Source organism: Varroa destructor, unplaced genomic scaffold (genome assembly GCF_002443255.2).
Source record: "Varroa destructor unplaced genomic scaffold, Vdes_3.0 BEIS01000002.1, whole genome shotgun sequence".
NCBI classification, from domain to species: domain Eukaryota; kingdom Metazoa; phylum Arthropoda; class Arachnida; order Mesostigmata; family Varroidae; genus Varroa; species Varroa destructor.
The window spans coordinates 22,107,358-22,130,755 of record NW_019211455.1 but is presented as its reverse complement, the minus strand read 5'-3'; the positions used below and the strand labels follow the sequence as shown (position 1 = coordinate 22,130,755).

The 23,398-nt window shown below is 39.0% G+C and overlaps 3 protein-coding genes across 5 annotated transcripts in view; all 3 read left to right on the top strand.

Annotated features, from left to right (window-relative positions):
* Positions 1-70: 70 nt before the first annotated feature.
* Positions 71-6,367, top strand: Stoml2 (stomatin like 2). Of its 2 annotated transcripts, none has more exons than XM_022794032.2 (8): positions 71-626; positions 1,244-1,404; positions 1,966-2,068; positions 4,001-4,218; positions 4,461-4,668; positions 4,920-5,073; positions 5,284-5,368; positions 5,677-6,367. In XM_022794032.2, the coding sequence occupies exons 1-8, from the start codon at positions 519-521 to the stop codon at positions 5,843-5,845; spliced, it is 1,206 nt and encodes a 401-aa protein (XP_022649767.1). In that variant the 5' UTR covers positions 71-518; the 3' UTR covers positions 5,846-6,367. The 2 variants fall into 2 exon arrangements, with proteins under 2 accessions (XP_022649767.1, XP_022649768.1); XM_022794033.2 differs by lacking the exon at positions 71-626 and adding an exon at positions 744-852.
* A 5,871-nt stretch (positions 6,368-12,238) lies between these two features.
* Positions 12,239-15,353, top strand: Dsk (Drosulfakinin). Of its 2 annotated transcripts, none has more exons than XM_086979620.1 (3): positions 12,239-12,782; positions 13,428-13,698; positions 14,401-15,353. In XM_086979620.1, the coding sequence occupies exons 2-3, from the start codon at positions 13,442-13,444 to the stop codon at positions 14,456-14,458; spliced, it is 315 nt and encodes a 104-aa protein (XP_086835746.1). In that variant the 5' UTR covers positions 12,239-12,782; positions 13,428-13,441; the 3' UTR covers positions 14,459-15,353. The 2 variants fall into 2 exon arrangements, with proteins under 2 accessions (XP_086835746.1, XP_086835745.1); XM_086979619.1 differs by having other exon boundaries at positions 13,390-13,698.
* A 4,797-nt stretch (positions 15,354-20,150) lies between these two features.
* Positions 20,151-23,398, top strand: part of Pka-C1 (Protein kinase, cAMP-dependent, catalytic subunit 1) — a 159,818-nt gene continuing 156,570 nt past the window's right edge. The window contains exon 1 of the mRNA XM_086980518.1: positions 20,151-22,364. The gene's annotated coding sequence lies outside the window, so the exon portion shown is untranslated. The remainder of the gene's footprint in view (positions 22,365-23,398) is intronic.

The window sequence follows — 23,398 nt, the reverse complement described above, 5'->3', positions numbered from 1 at the left end:
TTTCGTCTGCTAGAACCGCTTTACTATCGACAATTCTAGCTAAGTTCAAGTGTATGCATGTTAGCAAGACAGTTCGGTTCATTACACAAATGCTACATGGCATGTAGCAAATCCAAAATGATTCACTAAGTTTGTCTTATTTTGACGCATCGAACCGTAAGCTTTTCTCCCAGAATTTCTCCGATCCGTTTGTTAACAAGGACATTTAGCAGACATGCGCTACTCCATTATTAGTGTGTTCCGATCCTGAAGCCACTGTTCTAGTAAATAAAAAAAAAAACAACACCGCCGGGCTTATGTAGGGTGCACGGCATCGTGCGTTTCAGATTAACCCTGTTATACATAAATCGAACTGAACCTTTTCAAGCACGAACGTGCGATTTTAACCATCGTGCCCTATACAACATTGAATTTTTCAAGACTGTGTTTGTAGACGTCGCCGGTCGTCAAAAATTTATTTGCACTGTGATCGCCAAATCATTCATACTTAAGTTTCCCATAAGAAAAATCCAACAATAATGCTAAGGCGCGCTGGTAAATTCAGTCAGGCCACTGTTCTCTGGGGAATTAATAGCGGAGTTCGCGCTGTGAATTTGCGCGCACCCGTCGTAGCGTCAGGACCCCTGGTAAGCTTAAATACTGCAACTATAAATGTTGGCGAAGTTATAATCAGTGTGCGATGGGAAGAATGTTATACGATTTTGCTGTTTAGTGATGTTCACGATCATTGCTCGGACAAATAGAACATTCTAGCATAAGGAGTGGCTGGTGGTGGCAGCTAATGGTTCTTCCGGTCTCAAAGAGTAGTGTCTGAGAATCTGAGAAAATAGCGTTTATCGACATGGTGGACAGGTTGAACGAGCTGAGACTTTGTTTTTTTATGTCAAGAAACTAATTTGTATGAGCAATGCTTTAGTGTTGTTATCTCTATACACATGGCGATTGCCGCGAATCGAAATGTGGCTATTGAAATCTGTTTCGCTCTGGACAGCGTTATCTATTAACACTATTAGCGGTCAATATTACGCTAAATAAATATATTTAGCTACGTGTGAATACATCACTGATGCAAGTCAATTTCGAAGATAGATGTATCGGGTACATTTTCGGGGCTTGCTGATCACCCCATTAGAAACGAATTATATACAAAACTGTGAAACCCAATTATTTTATAAAAATAAGAATCCGTATATTAAATGGTTCATTTTTGTTGTTTGTGTTATGCACATCCCGGCTCATCTAGGCCTTCAGTTCTCAAAATCGCTACCGTTCATCACTACCGATAAACACTGGATTAATGTTTGTACCACAACAGGAAGCATGGCTAGTTGAGCGGATGGGCGCCTTCCACCGAGTTCTGGAGCCCGGACTTAACCTACTCATTCCTGTTATCGACCGCGTAAAGTAAACGAGCATTCTATACTTTAGCGCAGCCATCCATTATTTTGCCATTTATACTCCTAAAAAGTATTTTGTGTATACCGTGCAACATAACGATTATGTAGATACTGGTTGTGAATCATGTTAAAAATTCATTTCAAACGTAGTATTCTCACTTAAAGAGGCAAGCTCAGACCCAGTCCTTCAAATCTATTATAATCGAAAAAAATTACATTCTGGCATCTTAAATGTAATAACAATAATGTCATTGAACATAATAACAGTCACAGTAAGAGTGTGTCTATATAATATTTATAATATCTGATATTGAATGCCGAAGCAAACATGTTTCGAAATAGGTTTAACTAACAGGTAGAATAATATGTGACAAATATATATATTGTTAGTTTAGAAATATGTTATGTGTGTATATCTAGGGCGCAATTCAGCTTCGATGAAGCCTTGTAATGTATCCCGCATCGTTAGCTTCGCTGAATTCCAATTGACGTTCTTTTTGCTTTTTTTTTTTCCAAAAGATTGAACCTTCATTTGGAAATGACTATTAATTTGCTGTTCGGTTTACAGGTATGTGCAGAGCCTAAAGGAAATTGCAATAGACATTCCACAACAAAGTGCAATTACGGCCGACAACGTAGGCCTGAGCATCGACGGTGTTCTTTATCTCAAGGTAGATAACATTTAGTTCTCTATTTACAGAAACCCAACAAAGTGGGCCGTTCAGCGAGAGTACAATGGTATAAAATTATCAGAGTGAAATTGGTGCTGGAATATTTCCATTCGCTTTTTCCGGCTGAAAAGAAGCAGCCCATTATCTGACTAGTATTCGCTGTCAGCCGTATAGCAACTACATCGCTCAGCCATCATTGTTTTATCGCTTAGAATAAAATTAACTGGGACAAATCATGGCGGGCCGTTTGTCGGAGTTATCATATACGTCATTTTACTAGAGCAAAACTACTTCTTTTTAAAACAAAATCTCAGATTCATAATAGCAGAAGCTGGAGGCTACGTGTTCCAAATATGAATGAAAGTAGGTACTATGCGATGTCTTCGTGCTGGGCGAATCTCCACCGACAATTAGTGCTTTGTTTGCTGCCTAAAATCGACAGCTTTACGATGTTGCCAATGGTCAACTTTGAGATAGCTCGGAAATTCATCAAAATGGCACCACAAAAGCCGTCTCCGGTGGTTCCGACATTTTGGTGTAAAAACGTACGGTTTTTTTTGTTTTTACGTTACGGTTTTATGGGAAATATCAATTGGGTCTTCCAAATAAACGTTAACGGTTAGATTTTTTTAGACATTTTGCGTTTTCATACCGCTTGACTTTTTGGTTATATGGTTTTGTAAAATCCTCGGTTAACTATAACACGAAAATTTTAACGAGCTGAACTTTTTTGTCTAGCGTATTTGAGTAAGATTTCGATGAACATATATGCACTAACATAGTTTTAATCATGACTGAGCAATTATTTTCCGATTCAGATAAAGATTTTTCTTAAAAACAACTTGTGAACATTTCGGACTTTAAATTGAAGTTCTGATTAAAGATAAATTGTCTATTACAAGTGCTCCTGTAGACCCTTGCAAAAAATTTTATCTAAATGTTTGTCTTTAATAAAGACAAATCCCGAACACCATGTTTATAGAATAAACATGGTGTTCGGGTTATTTTATTTGTAGAATATATAGAATCTATAAGTTCTCTATATTCTATAAACAAAATAAGTGTTGACGAAGAAATCCCTATGGAGTACTTACTGCGGTTATTTTCTTTAAGACTGTCAATATAATTGGGAGGCTAAACTGCTAAAACTGTATTTGAAAACCCATGCTCTACACTATCAAAACCTTTTTATTAGTAATCGTGAATGATGCTAGTTTGTAGGTTTGAAATTTCGGTCCGACGGCAGACACAACATATTTTAGGATATAAAGCTGCCAAAAATCATATCTACTGTAGAGGCTTAAGTTCTCGGAAATTCGGTTTCGGAAAAACGTCAGTTTTATGTCATTTTTCGATTTTGTTGATAGATAGTGTTCTGTTTAACGAAATTCACCCGTAGCTTAGCTTTAGTATATGTTTCAGTGTACTTTTTTTTTTACAACAGTTTTGCCTTTACCAAGGACGTGCAGCAACATGACTTTCTTACTAAATAATGCTCTTTAGGCATGGTCACACATAAAAAATTTTAGCCAATATGGACAACATCTTGAAGTTATGAAAGTGGACTAGAGATGAGCCAGTCGTCTTGTCTCAAACCAAATGTGTGCTAATTTATCCGTAACGCCCCGTAAAAGTGGATTTAATACGCAGCTTGAGGACCATGCAATTGCTAGACGAACACCGTACAATATTAGACGAAGACATAAAAAAATCACAAAAAATTATTCGGGCTCAGTTTAATTTCGTGGCATAATTCTATAAAATAAGTGAAAAAAACAAATGTCTATTAAACGTCGGCCGAAGCTTTACTCGATTGGCAAATAACAAAGTTAACATATATTTTTATTGAATACCGGCGTATAGTTGGTTCGATTTTAGAGGGAAAAAGCAAACTAATCCTGTAATAATTGATACTGCTGTGCACTTCTATAGGTTCAAGACCCGTACTTGGCTAGCTATGGAGTTGAGGATCCCGAATTTGCAGTCACGCAATTAGCACAAACAACGATGCGTTCCGAGTTAGGCAAGATCACTTTGGATAGCGTGTTCAAAGAGCGAGAATCTCTTAATATTGCTATTGTCGAAGCTATCAACAAAGCATCCGCTTCCTGGGGAATCGATTGTCTGCGATATGAAATCCGAGACATAAAGTTAGTAGATTAAAAACGTATTGCCTAAACTTGAGAGAAAAAAGTATATTATTCATAATCAATGATAAATTTAGGGAGATTACGCTTTTATGTGAATTTAAAACAGCATTCAACTGCTTCGCACAGTACCACTATATTTCAATGAAAATCTAAAGATTTATCTAATAATTTTGCTTGCTAATACAAGTTGAAAAAATTAACGGATTTAAAATCCTGGCTTCGTGTTCATAATTAAACTGCAGGCTTCCACCTCGGGTGACCGAGGCCATGCAAATGCAGGTAGAAGCCGAAAGAAAAAAGCGCGCGGCTATTCTCGAATCTGAAGGGGTGCGTGAAGCTGATATTAACGTAGCCGAAGGTCAGAAGAAGGCACGCGTTCTCGCCTCAGAGGCGCAACAGGTTGAACTCGTCAACAGAGCTCAGGGAGAGGCCGAAGCACTAGAGCGGAAGGTAAGATTTTGGCAAAAGTTTCTTTAAATGTTTAAATCTTAAATCTTTTTCATTGATTACTGAATCTGATCTTATTTTTCAACTCAACTAAATAATTAACAAAATCTATTTATTTTATTTGTTAATCTGTTGGTAAAATTTTTTGCGGCATTAACAGTAACAATGGTATTTCTCCTATGCTAAATCGAGTAATTAAAAATAGTCATCTATGTATGATTATTTTTACGAACGTTTTAATGCCGACACGGTAGGCAAAGGCAAAAGCGGCTGCACTCCGAATTGTGGCGAATTCCCTTGCGGGCTGTGGAAAAGATGCAGCATCGCTCGCAGTGGCAGAGCAGTATGTGGCCGCTTTCAGTGAACTCGCTAAGGAAACAAATACCATTTTACTCCCAGCCAACTCTGGTAAGTTAGTGACCTGAGTAAGAGTTCCCTGCTGGAAACGTTATCGTAATCATTAGGAACTTAGGCACAGGGCAGGGCCGAAACAACTAGGGGTTATTTGTACTTATGTGTAATTAGGTTGGACGTTTCTCTACGAGTTCTGCGCATGGGGACTAACGAGTGCTTTGCGAGCTGAAGATTACGATTTTGTTTTATATTTTTTTTTCGTAGGTGACATGTCTTCAATGGTTGCACAAGCGCTTGGAATTTATCAGAAGCTCCAGGCCACTCCATTCTACACAGGAAAGAACAAAGAGTTAGTATTTTTCATTAGATGATTTATCTTCTCCTTTAGTGGTTTCTACATTTCAATACTACTACTATATTAGATAAATGGTTTAACCTAACTATGTTTAAATTAAACCAATAGTATTTAGATGCGTTTCGTAAGACTTAAGACTCGCATTGCAGACATTTCATAATGGGATACAAAAAGTAACAGTTTAGATCCAAAAGAAGACTGCTATTTTGCTCCTTTAATTCTTAAACTCTTTTAGTTATTTAAGCCATTATAAATATACATAGTATACTCAAATCGTTTTCTCCTATTCATTATTCACGTAGCTCACCTGACCGTGAGGGTAACTTCGCTGCGCACGACCCCGGAATCGATCCTGCTGAACCTTTAAGCAGTAACGAAGGACAGAACTCTACTAGAGAAAAAAAAGCGGAAGCTAACGACCTTAAACAGTCGGAAGACAAGCTGATCGACGAAATATTGACTAAAAAATAGTGTCCATATGTAATAGTTATTGTTCCTTTTTTATGGTGCATTATGGGGGTTCGTTATATAGTTAGACAGTAAATACGAAAAAAAAAAACTTGAGTAAATACTCACGAAAAAATACAAAAGCTGAAAAGGCGAATCAATGAAGCTCGAGCATCACATAAACATGGTATCGCTATTAAGAGGTAATCGTTTTGCAATCGGCGTTATATTTACATTACTGCGCAAATGATAAAAGGTGTCCGAAAATACATGTTTAGATGATGCTTTTAATTAACTAATTTAATTAATTAATAATAACCTTAATTAAAAATTAATATGAAAAAAGGGAGTGTGGACGGTATGCAAACGACTGTAAAAATTGAATGGAAGCAAGAAACGTATGTATATCGAGATTTTTTGTAGGTAGTGGAGGACGGTGCGAATTTCTTAGCTCAGTCATGGGGCCTGAATGTCTGATATAGTGCATGGCTTATATAAGAACTTATCAGTCAGAAATATACTGCACTGCTTATAATTGTACACTTATCATGCTGTCTGTTTTATTTCTAGTTTACTTTTATATTTCGATCCTTTTTCTCTTGTCATAAAGTAGTCTTTATGATTTACTCGTTTTAAGAAAAAACGGGTCTTGCGTTTATGGTGCAGGTTATCGGTCTGGTGTACCAGAGAGATGGTCGCAGTATTACCCTACAGTAATACGAATGTAGGATAATATAAACAAACTTACGCTTTCGTATAGCGGAACAGGGTGTTTTAATGATTTGGATGTATTAGGTCACTGGCTCGAATTATGTACCTTTCGCGACATGCAACGCAATCGTGAAGCTGCAAAATTAGTAATTAGGTTAATATTACATCTGTTTCGAAAACAGAAATCCTAATTATAAATAACCTAACAACAAATTTCTACAACCGAAAAATGAAGATATAATTAGCTTCTGTTGGTTATTAAGTGTTATGAGGCCATTTGTCAGCCCTGTATGTCACACTGAATGCTATGCTGAATCTCACGTGACAACTGGCAGCAAAGTAGATTAAGGCTTAAATAAGTTAACATTACATTTTTATCTGAAAGCTTCGAAAGGCCTGACCTATGCTATAGTAAGGCTTTTTTTTTCAAAGAAGCATCTGCTTCCGAGAACTTGCAGCCCTAGCAAACTTATATTGATATATTTATACATGTACAACGATTGGATATTAATGGCCGTCCGTTTTGTGCAGGTTATTGTTGTTAAACTATATTTTATATGATATTTTGCTGTTAGTGGTGTTTATATAACAAAGCTAAACATTCTCAAAAAATTACTGAGGCTTTCTATTTTGCTGTTACCATTTTTGTTGTGTGAACCCTCAGAATCGGTATTAAAACGTATATTTCAGCCAAGGTATATAGTTAACTATGCTTTACCTTTAGTTGGCTACTGTATAGCCGATCATTTTTCTAGGTCTTTCCTGATCTGACGACTTCATAAGCTCACTTTTAACAGCGGGATCAGCATTACTTGTACCTATGCTGTGCGTCATATATTTATGACGTTTTTTCCAAACAAATTAAAACCTTAGTGTAATTTTACCTTTGTTGTCTAGACGGCATTCGCCATCATTTTAGTCGAACCTTTCAAGTTGAATTGTAGGAAACTCCACAATGGCAAACTAAGTTCTTCGCGTCAAAACATTCTTACAAATCTTTTCAAAAAGTGCCATAGATCTAATTACGTAAACCGTTGCCCGACACCCCAATGCTATCCTAACTTGTGCGTTCTTAGAATAATTAGACCTGCAGGTTCTGAAATCCCCGAAGTTAAAAAAATTCTCAGGTTCTCTTGAGTTTGATTGAGAAAAATTCTCAAAGCTCTTTGTACTTGACTATGTTCGTTAAATTCTTACTTTAGTCATAAGACTGCTTTCATTAAAATCAATCTGCTGCAGAGAAAAATGCAAAATGTATGCATCCATGATTGTGTAGTGAAATGACCTGACGCATATTTAACTGATCGTTTAGTTACATCCTTTCCATTCTTTGTTTTGTAACGTATGCAATTTTTACAATTTAACGCTGTACTGATGAACTTTCCAACAAGTAGTCGACGGGTTTGGCCGTTCATAGGATAAGAATAGTCTAAACTAGGGGTATCATTTTACTGACCGTAGTCATTACAGCTTATCGCTCAACTAGCCATCATAATGCTTCTGTAGTTAATTATACGTTCATATTTTTTAACGCAGCTCGTCGCTTATTCTATTTAAACATCCGCACTGATCCTTTAGATAGAAGCCACACTTACGTAAGTAGAAGAAAAAATGACTGAGAGTGTAAAGAATAACTTCCTGCAGAAATATTACAGCGGTGCTAGTTGCATAGTGCAACATTTTATATTTGCCTCCTATTACCCCACTTTTGGAACGTCAGAGATTCGAACATGCGCGTAAACAGTCGACCTTTTTCCAAGCTTCGACGAACTAATCAAGGAGTAGATGTGCCATTAATCTCAAACCCATTAAAGGATCCAAACTCATCAACAGCATTTATGTGTAAATGCTAAACAAGTAATCCATGAGCACGGTTTGTCTTCGAATTTCTTATGTGTGTAAATATAGGTGTTTTCACATGAGTATCATAAGCTGTTCAAATCATAATGTATATACTCCCCTGTATGTAGATGCAGATGTATTATGATGTATACACTTCATCTAGAATTGTGGTACATCATTTGGCGATTATGAGACGCGCTATTGAGTAATCTTCCTAAATGTTTATGTTGTGTAAACTTGTTACAATCTTTAAATCACTTGTCAAAATCAATTATCCTGAGAGACGGAATCGCACAAACTAAGAAGAAAAAAGCCTGTTACGTGATGGTGGTCGAAATGAATAGTCAACTGACTTGTGAAAGACTGTGAATAATTGGCTCACAGTGAGCCTAGTAAAAGACTATCGGAAAAAAAGGAGCTCTACCGAGACTTTTGAAAGTAACTCAAAGTGTGCCAGTGGTGTCAGTCAAAGCAAATAATAAACGGCCGCTGTAAATGGTCATGTTTTTCTTTGCAAGCTGTTGAGTTGCAAGGTAATTAAGGAGAACTCCAACCTTTAATGCAAAGTTTAAAATGAATAATTCGCTTGTATAATTTAAGATATATGCAAATGGCATAGATTTATGCGTACGAATTAACGAAAATGAGGATTTTTGTAACGCTTTAAATGACCACCCATACACTCATCATGTAGCTTCTCAAATCAAAAGTTGGTACCTGAATCTATCTGTCTAAAATCTGTCTGTGGTGTTTTTACATTCGGGACAGATAATGCAGCTGCAGTCTTAAAGGATTACGTTGCGAAAAATGATGGTGACATAGCAGTGATCAAGCGGCTTGATCGAATACGATTGCCGTGATTAAACTATATAGAAAACTGACACTATATGTAATATAATGCCTTTTTGAAATGTATATAAATTTTGTATATTCATTATTTATGGTCGCCTATTTCGTCGGTTTGGGTTTAAACAAGATAAAGAATGGCAAATTGCGGCGCTGCATAGCAGGAAATTTAAAATCATTCATTTTGCACCTTATATAGCTGCCATTCGATCCATCCGAGAGATTCCGAGAAATCCATCTGGTGGTCATGTTTTCATAAAGATTTTCAAGAATAATGATCGTTTATATTACAAGTTTAATATTCTTGAGGTTATCACTAAAGCGAAACGGGAAGCGATTATCTACAAAAACTTGTTTCCCTGGAAATTAGCTTCAAGTCTTCATGAAAGTGTTCTTGTAACCTTGTAGCATAGACTTCAAATAAAATGTACTGTTATGGTTCATTCTTAAAGGTCTCTGATCGTGGGGTATTTAGCAAAAACAATAGCAACGAAGATCCGTGCCCACATATATTATTTTCGTGACGTCATTGTTCTTCATCGCGTTCTTGCTGTCTAAGATTTATTATTTTTACTGAGAGAAACCTATTACATATGTTTCATCACTAATGGTGTTTCTTGCCCAACGCAGATATATTATTTTATTCTTGATTTACTCCCATTTTAATTAATTATTACTATAATTTCGCAAAGGATTGAATTCACATCTGAGCTATGAGCGACCCAGCCTTAGGCCAAAACTGACTTGAACCGGATACCTCTACTAAGCATAGGCCAATAAAAGACCAATTATACAGCGTCTCAGAAGCAGAGCCAGCATTTCGGAAAGCCGAGGATAACATGTTGGTTTTTGTTTGGCAAGATATCTTTTTGCGAATTCTGTGCGTATCTTACCTATAACAAAAAAAAAAAAAAAAAAAAAAGAAATATCAGCGTTTCTGCTAAGATGAACTAAAACTAGAATTAGGTTGATATTCGTCTATGGACATTATCTTGAGATCAGGTTTAATTTAATAGGTATATTTTCTTTTCTATTATAATAACAGAGTTACATTATTACGATCATGCATCTTTGAACAAATGCTCAAACATTTCTTTTCTGCTTTTCTACCACAATCAGGATCCCAGTGTAATTGCTTCTATAGAAATTTGTGTGCCAAATCAACGCATAAAAGCATTAATTATCGTCAACCAAAATATTTACCAGTTTAAAATTGGACAGTAGAATATCAAAAAAAAGATATGTGTTTGCTACAGGATGTTGTCTTACTACACATTTTTGCAGCTTAGCCAACTTGTTACACATCATAGCCTACTAAACTATTGATTGGTCATATTGGTTACTCCGCTAGTATATGCATTAGCCAATCCGAAAAACCCCATATGTTGCCTCCGCTGACGCTAAATCTATCAAAAGCGCGGTTACCACTTGCGTGAAATCTCTACATTTTTTCCACTCCGTTCATTCTTTCTCTTTCATTCCAAGCCCTTTTCATCATACAGTGCTAGTTGCTTAGCAGTGTTTTACTTATTTGGATATTTAAAAAATCTGTCTAATTAATCGGTTTATAAGAAATCGGAAATTAGGCTCTACAAAAGATGCTTTGATCAGAATCATGCGGGCTTTCCTACTTACAGTACGAACCGGCTTTGGGTAACTTATTTCGATTACTACTACCATCCTAGGGTTAGAAGCTCTGACGAATCCTGTTTTGACAAGACCATCCGCTGATACGAGCTCAATAGGTCTTTTACAAACTGGAAATCTATCATGGGCCTTACATGCATAGCAAAATTATTGATTAAATTTCAAAATTTCAAGTGCTAACTCGAAACTCCCTAGAGCTTAGTTTTCTCGTCTTCTGATCTTTTCGCTTTTCCGAAGTAATTTCACAGAGCATATTTGTGAACTGACTCATTACAAGCTGACCACAGTAGTCTTCGTAAAAGACAAGTTTCTTATCTGAAACAAGCTCTAAAAAATCGTTAAAGTTTTGTGTGCTAAGTATCATTTGCGAAGTTTATTATATATGTTTAAAAATATCTTTGACTACTTACATGGGTAGGTTTCGAAAAGACTTCTTAACTCTGCATAATACAGGTGTAAAGACAGAATGTATCGCAACAAGCGTAAAAGACTAATGTACGTAAGAAGGTTTAGTAAAATTAGTTGTACTTATTGCTACGTAAAAAGCTTCCTATTAGAAAATATGAAAGCGATTGCGAATTTTACTCTAATACGCAAAAAAACGTTTGTATCGGAAAACATTTGCGCGAAAACATAGTAACCATTGGCGAGCTCAATTATTTAACGTTTCCTATCAAATAAACAACTTTTTTTTGCTGTCTTTATGTGTGCGAAATACACGTGTGACGACGTACATATGATTTAAGAGGATGGACGGAAAGATATGTTTCATTTACCAATAAATACAGAAAATAAATGGATCAGGAACATATAAATGATTAAGTGTCGGCTTAATCTTTCCGATTTACAATGTATCCTTATTATGGTAAGGCATTGCATATACGCTCGCAAAGTGGGTAACACATTGCTAAGTGTTTGTGTATTCTTCGACGTGTTTCCATATCGATCTAAACAATGTCCATTTGGCAAAGCACTTCAGCCACTAATATTTGTTCGCCACTCTTTGAGATTATCCTCTAGATACGCTGAAAAGCTGATCTGAATGCCATATTGGCTCACAGGTTCAACAAACTGAATCAAACTTTGTTCCCCTACGTAGATTTAGAATTAGATAGGTGTTAAAAGATAGAGGTAGGCACCATTTGTACAATTATGCTTGACTGTGTATGATCTCACCATTAAACGTAGACCGTGTAATCCACTGAACGGGCCAGTCCAGCGGTAATAAGGCTGAAAAAGACGACCGTATGGTTACCTAGCAACCTTTCGAGTCAGACAATTTTTCTAAACCAACTCGACGGTCAGCCACACGCATCTGGAAACATCGCGACTCTGTGATAGGCTCTGTTAAATAAGGACGTTTTTTACTTCTGACGGAACGCCGAACTAACGTTACCGTATTGCTCGTTCGCTAAGGCAGGCAATGTTGAAAGCGCCGAAGCTATGACACGCCTGGAAAGTATTTCTGTTAGACGACGTGAACCGCCTCCGAAGTAGGTCAGGCCACAGTTACATAGGGAAGACAGCGCCGCACGTTCGAATCCAGACAGTAGAGCTCGAGACGGCTGTGGCACGGGCCAGGATTTGCTGTTGGGCCACAGCGGGTTCTCATCAAAGGATCAGCAGATGCGCATCATGCTGCTGTGTCCTCACGCATCCCATCCGGTCTTGATTTAACCGGTGTAACTCGACAACCTGATTAAAACTTGGTATTTCATCGTGAGACGGTTTGCGGTTCTGCTGTCAGTATGAGTATCATCATAAGGCACCGGCTATGATTCAGGTAGGACTCTGAAATAACCTCCGGGAGGGAGGCGCCAGTGGGGATAAATTCAGGAAAAGAGCTCCGTCGGCCGGTATATAAAGAAGTCGAATCATAGTGAAGGGTCTACATTTCCAGCATCCATACACGCAGGTAGGTGGTTAAGGTGCTTTAGATCTGATTAACAGAAAGAGCTAACAGAATCGATTCTTTCATTTGCTAAAGGAATCTATGTTACATCGATTATAATAAACGTCGCTTTAACCGATTATGGCTCATAGGCAGTGCTATTATTAAGGGTGTTACTCAATTTAGAGTAGATGTTTTTGCCTAGAGTACAGTCAAAACGGTGTTTCGTTTTTAATCAATGTTACATATCTTCCCCGCGACTGATAACGACGGAGAAATATTTTTTGTTGTGAGCATTTTGCAAAGCAAACATAATGTGGAGTTCTGTTTTGAAATACCGTGAAACTGAAGATAGAATATTTGTTGTATAATGAAGCAAATTTACAAGTTACTTATTAGAATAAAGAAATCCAAAAATAGATGCTCAAGCAAACACAATCAACTATGTCTACAACAACAAACAATGAAAGAGTTTATTTATTGAATTATTTTAATTATATTATACATAACAAAATACAGTGCTCACTATTGTTCGTACGATCTGTAACGGAGAAATTTTCTTAGATCGCTCTGCTGTCATTTTGGTATTTTTTCTAACTGATTATCCTGCTAACGCCAAACGTGTCGTAAGAAATTTTTTACGATTCGTTGTTATCGTCCGGGCCCCAGTCCGAACCTCATTTATGATGAGGTGGACCCTATCTGCTGGAATGGTGGCCCTGGCCGTATTACTGTTTCTTTTTACCCTCCTGCCCAGCCCAGGTGAGGCCGGGAGGAGCAGCGAACTCAATAAGCGACCAAGGATAGATTTGCGTACGTGGCTGAAAAATATCTACCCACAAATTGCTGAGGATGAGGAGATCGTACAACCAGTAGGCGGGATTACTGGTACTGGAGCACCAGATAAGCGAATCCGTGATGAGGATTATGGACATTTGCGGTAAGGAATCATGCTTTATAAAATTGTGTATTTTATATTCTAGATATAAAAGGGTTGTTGTCAAGGGGACAGCCTTCGAAGAAGGTTGCATTTCATTACCATTCTCAGTCATATCGTACACTGCCTGATTGCTCAGTATTAAACCACTGAGAGCCAATATGGGCATTTCATTAAATCTATAGACCCATATCGAAGCGTTTTAGCTGTATCTTTTTGCGCACATTTCATTTTTGGCGTGTGGCATATTGGCTAGGATTGGAAATGACACGTATGAAGTAGAGAAGCTTAAGAAGGCAAATTAGTCTAAATCTTTATAATTCAGTCTCAGTATGCGAACTCGAGAGGCAAATACCGGCAAAGGCCGGTGAACCATGACTGCAAGTGATGATACAAATTTTTTTTTCGCGAAGCTCTGAAGATTCTTATTTTCAGTTCTAACTTATTTAAGTTGCTGACAAAAGCTTCTGGCGTAATTTTGTTTCACCAGTAAAATATCGTTACACTCCTATCTGTAACACTTTTAAAATTCCATTCTGTTGCATCAAAATCAATAAGCCCATTTCGAAGGCTTACGTTGGGGTGCTCTATAGATTCCACAGAAAGAATTGCAAAATGAGTAGTAAACGAGGAAATTTCGAGATAATCTTAAAAGTTCTGCAGCATCCGTCTTGTAATAATGATGGTAACAATAAAAATTTGCAGATTCGGTCGCGCTGGACTTGGGGATGACTATGGTCACATGCGATTTGGCCGCAAGTAGGGCAGCCATACAATATCATCGGGTGAAAGATCTGTAATCCACCAAGGACAAAAACCATAATCGCCAGTGTGCAAAATTGGAAAGCTCTGTTCAGAATTTTTTATTTTGTTATTGTTCCCTGAAAAGGTCACCAGGAACAGTAGAAATCTCAGTGATGGTGCGTTCACGGATCCGCCAACAATAAGAGCAAAATCAGACTATGACATATATGTTTGTACTCTGCTCTATAAAAACGGCTGACCTATGCTGAAGCACTAGAATATTACAGATACACACATGGCCTATACGTGGATAGAGGAATGCCAGTTGTTATTTGAATAAAATGTAAAATCAGTCAAATCGAGAACATGAAAAATCGAACACGATTGGATTGTTGAAAACTTATTACGTTACCATAAACAGCTAGGTGACTTACACCGGGCCAGAGTGATCAACACACAAATAAATGATAATGTAATAATATCATTTAGATTTACTAATTAGTTGAACATCTTATAGCCAGCTAGTGACTGTGTTCAAAGAAAGGAAACAAGGAACGGCTCACAGAATTTGCCTTTTTTCGGTGGCGACCCATATGTTGAGATCGACGACTATATGGCGGTGACTGAAGCAGCTGTCTGGCTCCAGTGATAGTTTCACGATGGTGATAAAGGTGATGATACCGTACATGCATCGATATCGTAACAAGAAAAACGTATGCCGGTATACACAGACGACATATTCACAGGATGCGAAACGGTAGAAGAGCATAGAAAATAGGTGGAAAGCGTAAGGTACGACAAAGGTTGTCGTGAACACGCGATATTTCGTGAACAAATCCAACGTCATGTAGCTCAATATCAATAATAATAATAAAATGTACATGAGCAATTAAATCGTGGACAAAGCCTGGTGACTTTCAGCGGGTCCTACGTTCTGTATTAATAATAGCGTTGTGATAACAATTAATATTATTATCATTATGGTCATACGTAATATGTCCACAAGTTTATTTCTAGGCCTGACTTTAATGATTATTTAGTTTATAGAGATTATCCATAATGCTAGCAGATATATAATTCCGATTGGCTCAGCGATTGCCTCAATTTGCTTAGATATGGCGGCCGATGACTGCAAGTTCGGTTATTCCAGCTTCGAGAGTTAGCGCGCCGAACTAGCTATAAAACTCTGGACTGCTACAATTGACACAATCAACTTCGCTTATGTAGCCCGACGTGATCGACAGATCATTATATATACACTATCTTCTATAAGCAACGGTACCTATAACGCCAGGCCTAATTATTGCCCGTCTACTTCGACTGACTTTATAGGTCTAATGTTCGTTTGTTCTGCAGGTGATATCGGATCCTCTTGTTAAAGTAGAAGGTGACTTCTAAATAAGAGCTTGAATGTATACGGGTAGAATCGGCGAAAAGTAAGGCCTATGTACTATATGTAAATCTGTGGCGTTTCTGACCCGAGATAGTAGCCGCTGAAATGTGGATGTTGAACCTCAGATAGAAAATGAAAGCTTTCTGCCTTAAACAGGCGTATAGCGATTGAAGCGTTCAAAGCTCTTTATATAGTGAAACATACAAGCATTTCACTTTAGGCCTACCTCTAGGGTTTATAAAAGTCAATCATATTTCATAAATCATTCTGGATTTGTTTAAGAGCAAGTATATGTATGGCAAGTATATATAACTGTATATATAATATCTATTGCGCCTGAAAGCAGTGTTTTCCGGTGCCTGATGCAGATTATCCTTATTTATGTCATGTTTTACTTGTGCATAAATAGTCTTCACGAAAATCTTTAGATTCACCGTCGATATGCGTAGTCATTCTTTGCACAGTATTTGAAGTACCGATGAGATTTTTTAAGGAAGTTTTACTTAGCTTTACGTACGATTGGCCATTACCAGGTCAAAGCCTATTTTACATGAGCCAAGTGTACGTCCCGCTCCGACGATTGAAACCGCTGTTCACTGACTTCCAACTCCTTTCCTATACTTCATGTTACACTGCTCCGGATCTTCATTGAATAGTATTTCGGATTGACTGAAGAGATATCAATGAGGTTATTTCAATCCAACTCCTCTTTGTCAAGCCAATTTTCAGAGGTGCATGTACATTGATCGCCTTGAAAATTATAAAACATTTTATAGTGTTAGTAACGCACTAAAAATGATTTGCATAGAATGGCCTTTCGTTCCTGGCCTGTTGGACCCGTTAATTATAAATATCTATTGTGCAGGAATCTTTATCAACGACGCATACTTTCTTAGTGATGTGTTCAATATTTACATCAATAAGCACACAAAAATAGACCAAATCAGGCTTACAGTCTTATCTGAGATTTTGAGCGAAACAAATGGTCGAGAGATAACGTTGGCTCCAGCTGGCCTCGCTAATCAGAACATCAAAATTTGTTCAATCCTGGGAAATCTGGTAACTGCGCAATAAATTTCACCGAAGTGTGGGGGTGCCTTACGTGTGGGAGTGGCATTAGAAAGTGCGCCTCGTAAAAATTAACGACAAAAAAGACAAACAAAGTCTAATGCTGTTTGATGCATCTCAATCTATCTATTGAAGCCTATTTTTTTTTTCTAGAATAGTAAGAAAGTGGACTACATATAAATACTTATATATATATATTTAGCAAATTAGAATATAGTCAATAAAGCAAAAGCTGGAAATCCGCTTTATCAATAAATGCTTAACTTTACGTAATACGTCAATGTGATTATTTGAGAAGGCAGAAATGACCAATTGTCCGTTACGTAAAATATCTTAAGCAGGCGACTATTTTACGCTCAGAAGCAACGAACCGCTGCCGTAGCTGCTTCTATTAAAAGACAGTTTAAAACCGTAAATATAGGGAACACCAGTTCAGAAATTGATCTGTGGCGCGTTCGGTAAACGAGCTGCCCAAGAAAAGATAAAATTATTGTTTTTCATGGATCATTGCTTAGGATCTTTGTAAATATAAGTAGAATTATTTCCTATTGATCAAGTTAATCTGCTTTATGTTCAGATTTAAAACACTAGGGGATGTGGTGCACAGTAATTTAATTAGGGGGTTGTTTTGCGTTTGATAAAATGAGCTTGCTAGGCGGGTAGAAAATCATGAAGAGCGGGACTTCACTTTGATTTCGATTGCCGGAACCATCAGCAGAATATCTAAACGTTAGAGATACTCTTGGTTAAACAAAGTTCTTTCAAATAGAGGAAGTACAATTTTAAGCGATGCAACAGCTATTCAAATTGATTTGAGATGCATCTTTATTTAGCAACTTTTAGACTACGTATTTCACGTCTGGTGTCGCCGTTAGGCATTCCACCAGACGGCCAGCTCCCAGTGCAAGGCGAAGTCTGTTTATCTCCAGGTTCGAACCTAGACCACAAAGTGTTACCTAGATTCGCAGGCAAATCTGTTACGCTACACGAGAATTTTGTGTAGGAGCCTAAGAAGTTGCATCTCCATAAACTTGATTCGTTTCGGCAGTAATCTACGATGCGGGATTACAAAATCGTGTTAAAAGGAAATTTGCAGTAAAGGGGTCCACTAGTGGAAGCTCACCTTAATATCATAGTCCGCACCCAGAACACCTTTTAGATTGAATTGGGACATATTTATAGCCGAAATTGCTCGACCCACACTCCCCTAAATTAATTCTTATTACTAAATTCTGCTAAAAGTGAACGTTGATTTGAAAAGATAAGTAAATACGAGACAACTCTAGTCACTTTATAAGACTATACAGTTTATATTAACATTCTGAAACCTGTACAACAATCGGTCGTACCCTGTCAGAATTTGTCGCTGCCATCTTTTATGGTGTCGCAGCAACCGTAGGGCTTTCACGACATGCTAACGAGTCCCCACGGAACGATCATGAGTAATTCAGTGACAGAAATGGCCAGCGTCAACATCTAGTACTATCGACTGCCGACAGCCGCACCAAAACTGTGGCTTCACATCGCTACCTCGAGTCTCGTCTGTCTCCATCCTGTTGGTCTTTTTCACTGCTAAAGGAGCGAGATAGAAAAGTAGCGAAAGTAGCAGTGTTGTTATGGCCGTTGGCGTCGACCGTGGAGAATATTTTACGTTCGGCGTCCCCGCAGGCAAGACAATGAATAGTCACTAGCTAGGGCGCTCTGGTAATCTTTTAATCACATGCTGTCTGAAAGAAAATCGCACGATTTGTTGTAGATATACGAGATAAAGTGCCTTAGAAGACGTTCGAATCAACAGAGCTGCAATGCTGACCACGCTCCAAAAATAACGCAACCATCCATTATGTCGCACAACATTTTAGATATATTCAGATAACTGTATACTCCCATGAAGATTTGCATTACTTTTTACAAATTATATGTGTTGAAAAAGTGTTACGTAGTATTATTTATTATCTAGTATCTGTACTCTACGTTGCGTAACTTTTCTTTAACTCGCTGCAATTGCATCGGCAGTGTAGCAGCAGTAACGGGAACAGTTATTTCTGACCTGGCCGTATTTTGTTCGCTTTCAGGTCTCCTCTGCTAGCGGTTCGCCATGTCATACCATCGTTGACTAACTGCCGCCGGCTGAGGGCGGCACGCTACTAGTGGTTGGATTATAGTATAGTCGATACAAAAGTGATGGTCTTGCCTGTGGTGGTCGACCGCTCTAGCCTGCTACTACGACTCTTGCCAATGTAATGTTTTTTCATTACGTTCCTGACTATACCTGTCGATCAGTTTTGTCAAACGGCATGAACAATGGCAACTGTCCATGTCTCGTTCTTCTATTTTCTGTTCTACTTTAAAAGATCATCCCCTCTTGACGGTCGTCGCTAAGTACACGCAATCGTTTAGCTGCTCAACTGGGATTTTCGATTGGGTGCATTGTCCATGATACGTCAATTCTAAATATCAGTAGTTCAAAAACAAAGTTAACACAAGCACAATAGATTACGCTGCCCCTAGCTAAGCAAGCTTTCGCGCGCGCGAGTAGAGTCCTGTTAGAAATAAGACTGTGCTGGCTATATTTTTAATAAATATCAATCTTTGCTCGTCCTACGATGTGCTTAGTAGGTATGGGTCAGTGTAACAGTAGATGATGCGTAGCCTGCGCTCGCCTGCCTATTCATTAGTTGACCTATATCGATGGGTTTTTTCATGGTTGGGCAAAAGACTGGGCACGTTGAACGCTTCCCCTACTATTCCAGCCGATTCCACCGATTACCTCGCTGCCGTAGTCGCTTTTGCTCTACATCTGAGCTTGTCGCGCTTGCTTCTATTTTGCCGTAGACCCGCCTTAACTTCTGTAGATGATCCTGCCACTGCTGTTGCCGCGATAGATGGTGTCGCCGCCATCGTCAGCAACACCGTTTCGTTGGAGTGGTAAGCAGCCGTTCGTTAGTGGTGATAGAACATTGGAAAAGCGCCAATCCAGACGCTAACATTGCATGTGGCAATAGCAGTAGAAACGACAGCGGCACCGCGGCAGCCGCCTTAGCAGTGACAGTTATATTCGCTCGTTCACGTTGGCGAGGAGGGAGACATCGCCACTGACACCAATGACGACAGCGTCCCTAGACGTGATTGCAGTCTACTGAAAGGACCTCTTCCTCTGTCTTGGCCTTTCTCCCGGTCCGCTGGTCTCCCGGCCCTTGTCTGTCTGTCTCTCATTATTATAGTTACAGGAGTCAAAGAGAATTGTGCTACTGCGCGAGTCGGTTAGATTGTGATGGTCGAAGCCGATCTGCAGCTGATCCGCTTCTGCCAGCGCCTGTCTGCTCCTGTTCTTATTGCAAAAGCAGCATTGCGGCGTACGCTACGCTTCGGATTCGCACGATCGGTGGCTCGTCCCATACGATTAAGCGCTCGCGCGCACGGCTGACGCTTCTGTGCTGCGGCAGTCGCAGGCGCCGCACCCATCATTCCCGCCCATACAGTGCCCTCGAACAGAGCTATACTGGAACCAGTTTAATCCAGAAGAATAAAAATAAGAAAATGAAATAACGATAGAAAAAAGCGATAGCTAAATGAAGAGTGAAAGAAGCATATGACGATGATAAGAGAATTCCCACTACACTGACGCGCCGTCCATCATCAATAGCTATATACGTTGCCGCTGCGTTCATTGCATGACAAGAATGTAGGTGGACTTCGCTATGGTAGGTCGCCAATCTGAAGAAGATCAAGTCACAAAACAGAGGTGCAGCCGCACACTGTGGTGTTATTATGTTTTTCTGAAGCAATCGGATACACCTGAAACAGCTCGTTCTGAATTATCTTCAACATCCATAGCAACGACAATAGCTGGAACGACAACTGCGATCGTTACGGTTGTAGGAACACGCTACTTTGAATATTTATCGGAGCGAGCCGTGAGACGGCAAGTCGAAGCCAAGAGCAGTATTTATGTAGCTCAACTGTAAACTTCAATACCTCAGACCTTTAAGGTACACCCAACAGCAACGCAGAAGAGGGTCCAAGGAAACGACACAGAGAATAAAAAATGGAGGTCAAGCGAGAGAGGATAAAAACAGCAGAACCGCAACAGAGAGAAGGAGCGTTCTCCTCGCAAATATTCACTCACTCAAGCACATAATTGCTACCGAGGCCCGGCTTTGCGCCTGTGACCTGGGAGAGTGTAACCAAAGATCCCGCTAGTCTCATATGGTCTGCGCCCACGTTGCTGCAAATAGCATTGTGCTCAGTACGTAATTCAGTTAGTGTTATGTGGCAGAAGTAGTAGCGTAAGGGAACCATGCATAGATAATGCAATTGGAAAGTTGGCGAACTAATCATCGTACCGGTCTGAGTCGCCATTAGTGAAAAAACCCTGCGTTCGATAGAACTAAACCGTACTTTCACAGTAGTAACTTTTTCAGTAGTAACTTGAAATATTTGAAGCAAACATAATGTTCAATGAAAAAAAATGAGGGTTTCGGAAAACGTTTCTCGCGCCACTCTTAGCAACAAATCGATCGTCTTTACATTGTTTCTTTCTACATATAGATTACTGGAATAAGCTTATCTAGTCTAACATACTGTCTTACTGGGAGTATCCTACTTTATTGTTTGTGATACATATATTTGTATATTGCACTTGTATAGCATGTGTATTGACAATATAGTGTGAATTCGCCTATTAATTGCGTACAAAGTTCGGCAGTGCCACCGTGACCTTTATTGCTAATTACTGCGCGGAGGACAACAATAATCACTAGAGTCGTAATCAACATTGCTCTTATCATCATCCACCAGCAACCTTGTTCTGATCGACATAGTCGGGGCAGTGGAATAGAACAGAAGCTGCTGCCGCAGCTACGGCAAGGATAAAGCCAGCTATCAATCATGTGCCTTCGCTTTCCCGATCAGATCTGTGGACGAACGGAGGACAGACGATCCGCCGGTACGGCCCAATTAAGGCCGTAGTACTAGAGCCTATTCTACGTAAAGGAGTTTCTTTTACGCTGTGGAACGGATTGTACGGTGAATGTATGTGCTTGTATGTGTATAGGAAGCCGAATACGAATGACGGGTAGATCGCCGGAAGCCGCAGCGGAATGGGAATAGGGGACTGACAAGCCGCGATCGAGTACTGGATAATTCTGTCGATTACGGATTGGCGCTAATTAAATGTTTTGAATTCAACGTTCGGTGCTGCCGTCAAACATTGCTTCAGACAGCTGGCATTTCCCAGCACGAAACAAGGTGTATCTACGTCCGGATTAGAGTCCAAACCACCAAGCCTGTTGATAAATTTCGTTGGCAAACGCGTCACTACTATATCACCACAGCGACACCTGTTGTTCTGACTTTATCGGACTAAAAGGAAGGAGGCTTAAAAAGGTAGAAGCTAGGCCTTTTTCGGTAGAACCGTAACGAGAACTATTTCTACTTGAGATATAAACCGGACTGAACGCAGGTAAGTTGCAGACAGACATCAGAACTGGAAGTTTTAAACAGACTACTCTGAAAAACCAAACGCATGTACTTAGATTTTTATGCTTCGAGCTTTACGACTGGTATCACTATTGGGCATTCCGTCAAACGGCTGGCTCTCAGTATGAGACGAAACCTTCTCGTATTCGGGATCGAACCTAGGCCACAATGTGCCTTTAAAATTAGCAGGGATCTACGCTATCATATATATAATTGGATGTAGGAAAGTTAGTCTCCAAAGACAGAAAGCAAAGGAAAGGAGTATTTAGTCGTACACAAGTATATACAATGGTTTGATGGAAAAAAAATCTGTATCAGTATTAATATACGCCGTATTTGCAGTAGGGGAACTAACGAGCAATTTGAGGCTTGGGTTAAAACGTGTCAGTTTAACCATGAAAGGATTAGTTGTGATAAGGCGCGATGCGGTCGCTGTTGAAGCCTGGGCCAACTAGAGGAGCCTGTTGGATATCTACAAACGAAGAAGTAATGACAATATCAATTGATTCACGAATAAACATCAGACGCAATCGTATAGTACACTAGCTCTCGATCATTATATTACAGTACGTTATCATTTACGCTATAAATCGCTTAGAATGAAATTCAGACGAACGCTTGACCGCCATACAGTTTATATATATATGCGCACAAATGTGTGAACGCAAAACAATACTTTTGACCGAAAATAAGGGCTATCAGTCGCAATTCAACAAACAACAAATTGCAATAAACCTTTTTTTAAATAAACCCCTGTATGAAGTTAGCGACTCGCCTGCTAAGCGATTCTGCACAGGCGTTCCGTTTACTATAACGCAATATAGATAGGTCGGCTATCTATTAGCGAAGCTGAGGTGTGGAGTTTACTTCTAACCCTCAAAGCTAGGGAAGTTCATGGAAGTGAACAAAGGGCAGGTCGTGACAAGTTAGGATTGAGCAGTGGAATAACACCAAACTAGCGGAGTCGTAGAAAACCAGCAGAGCTGAACAAACGCGTTTATGCATTCGTTTTATTTA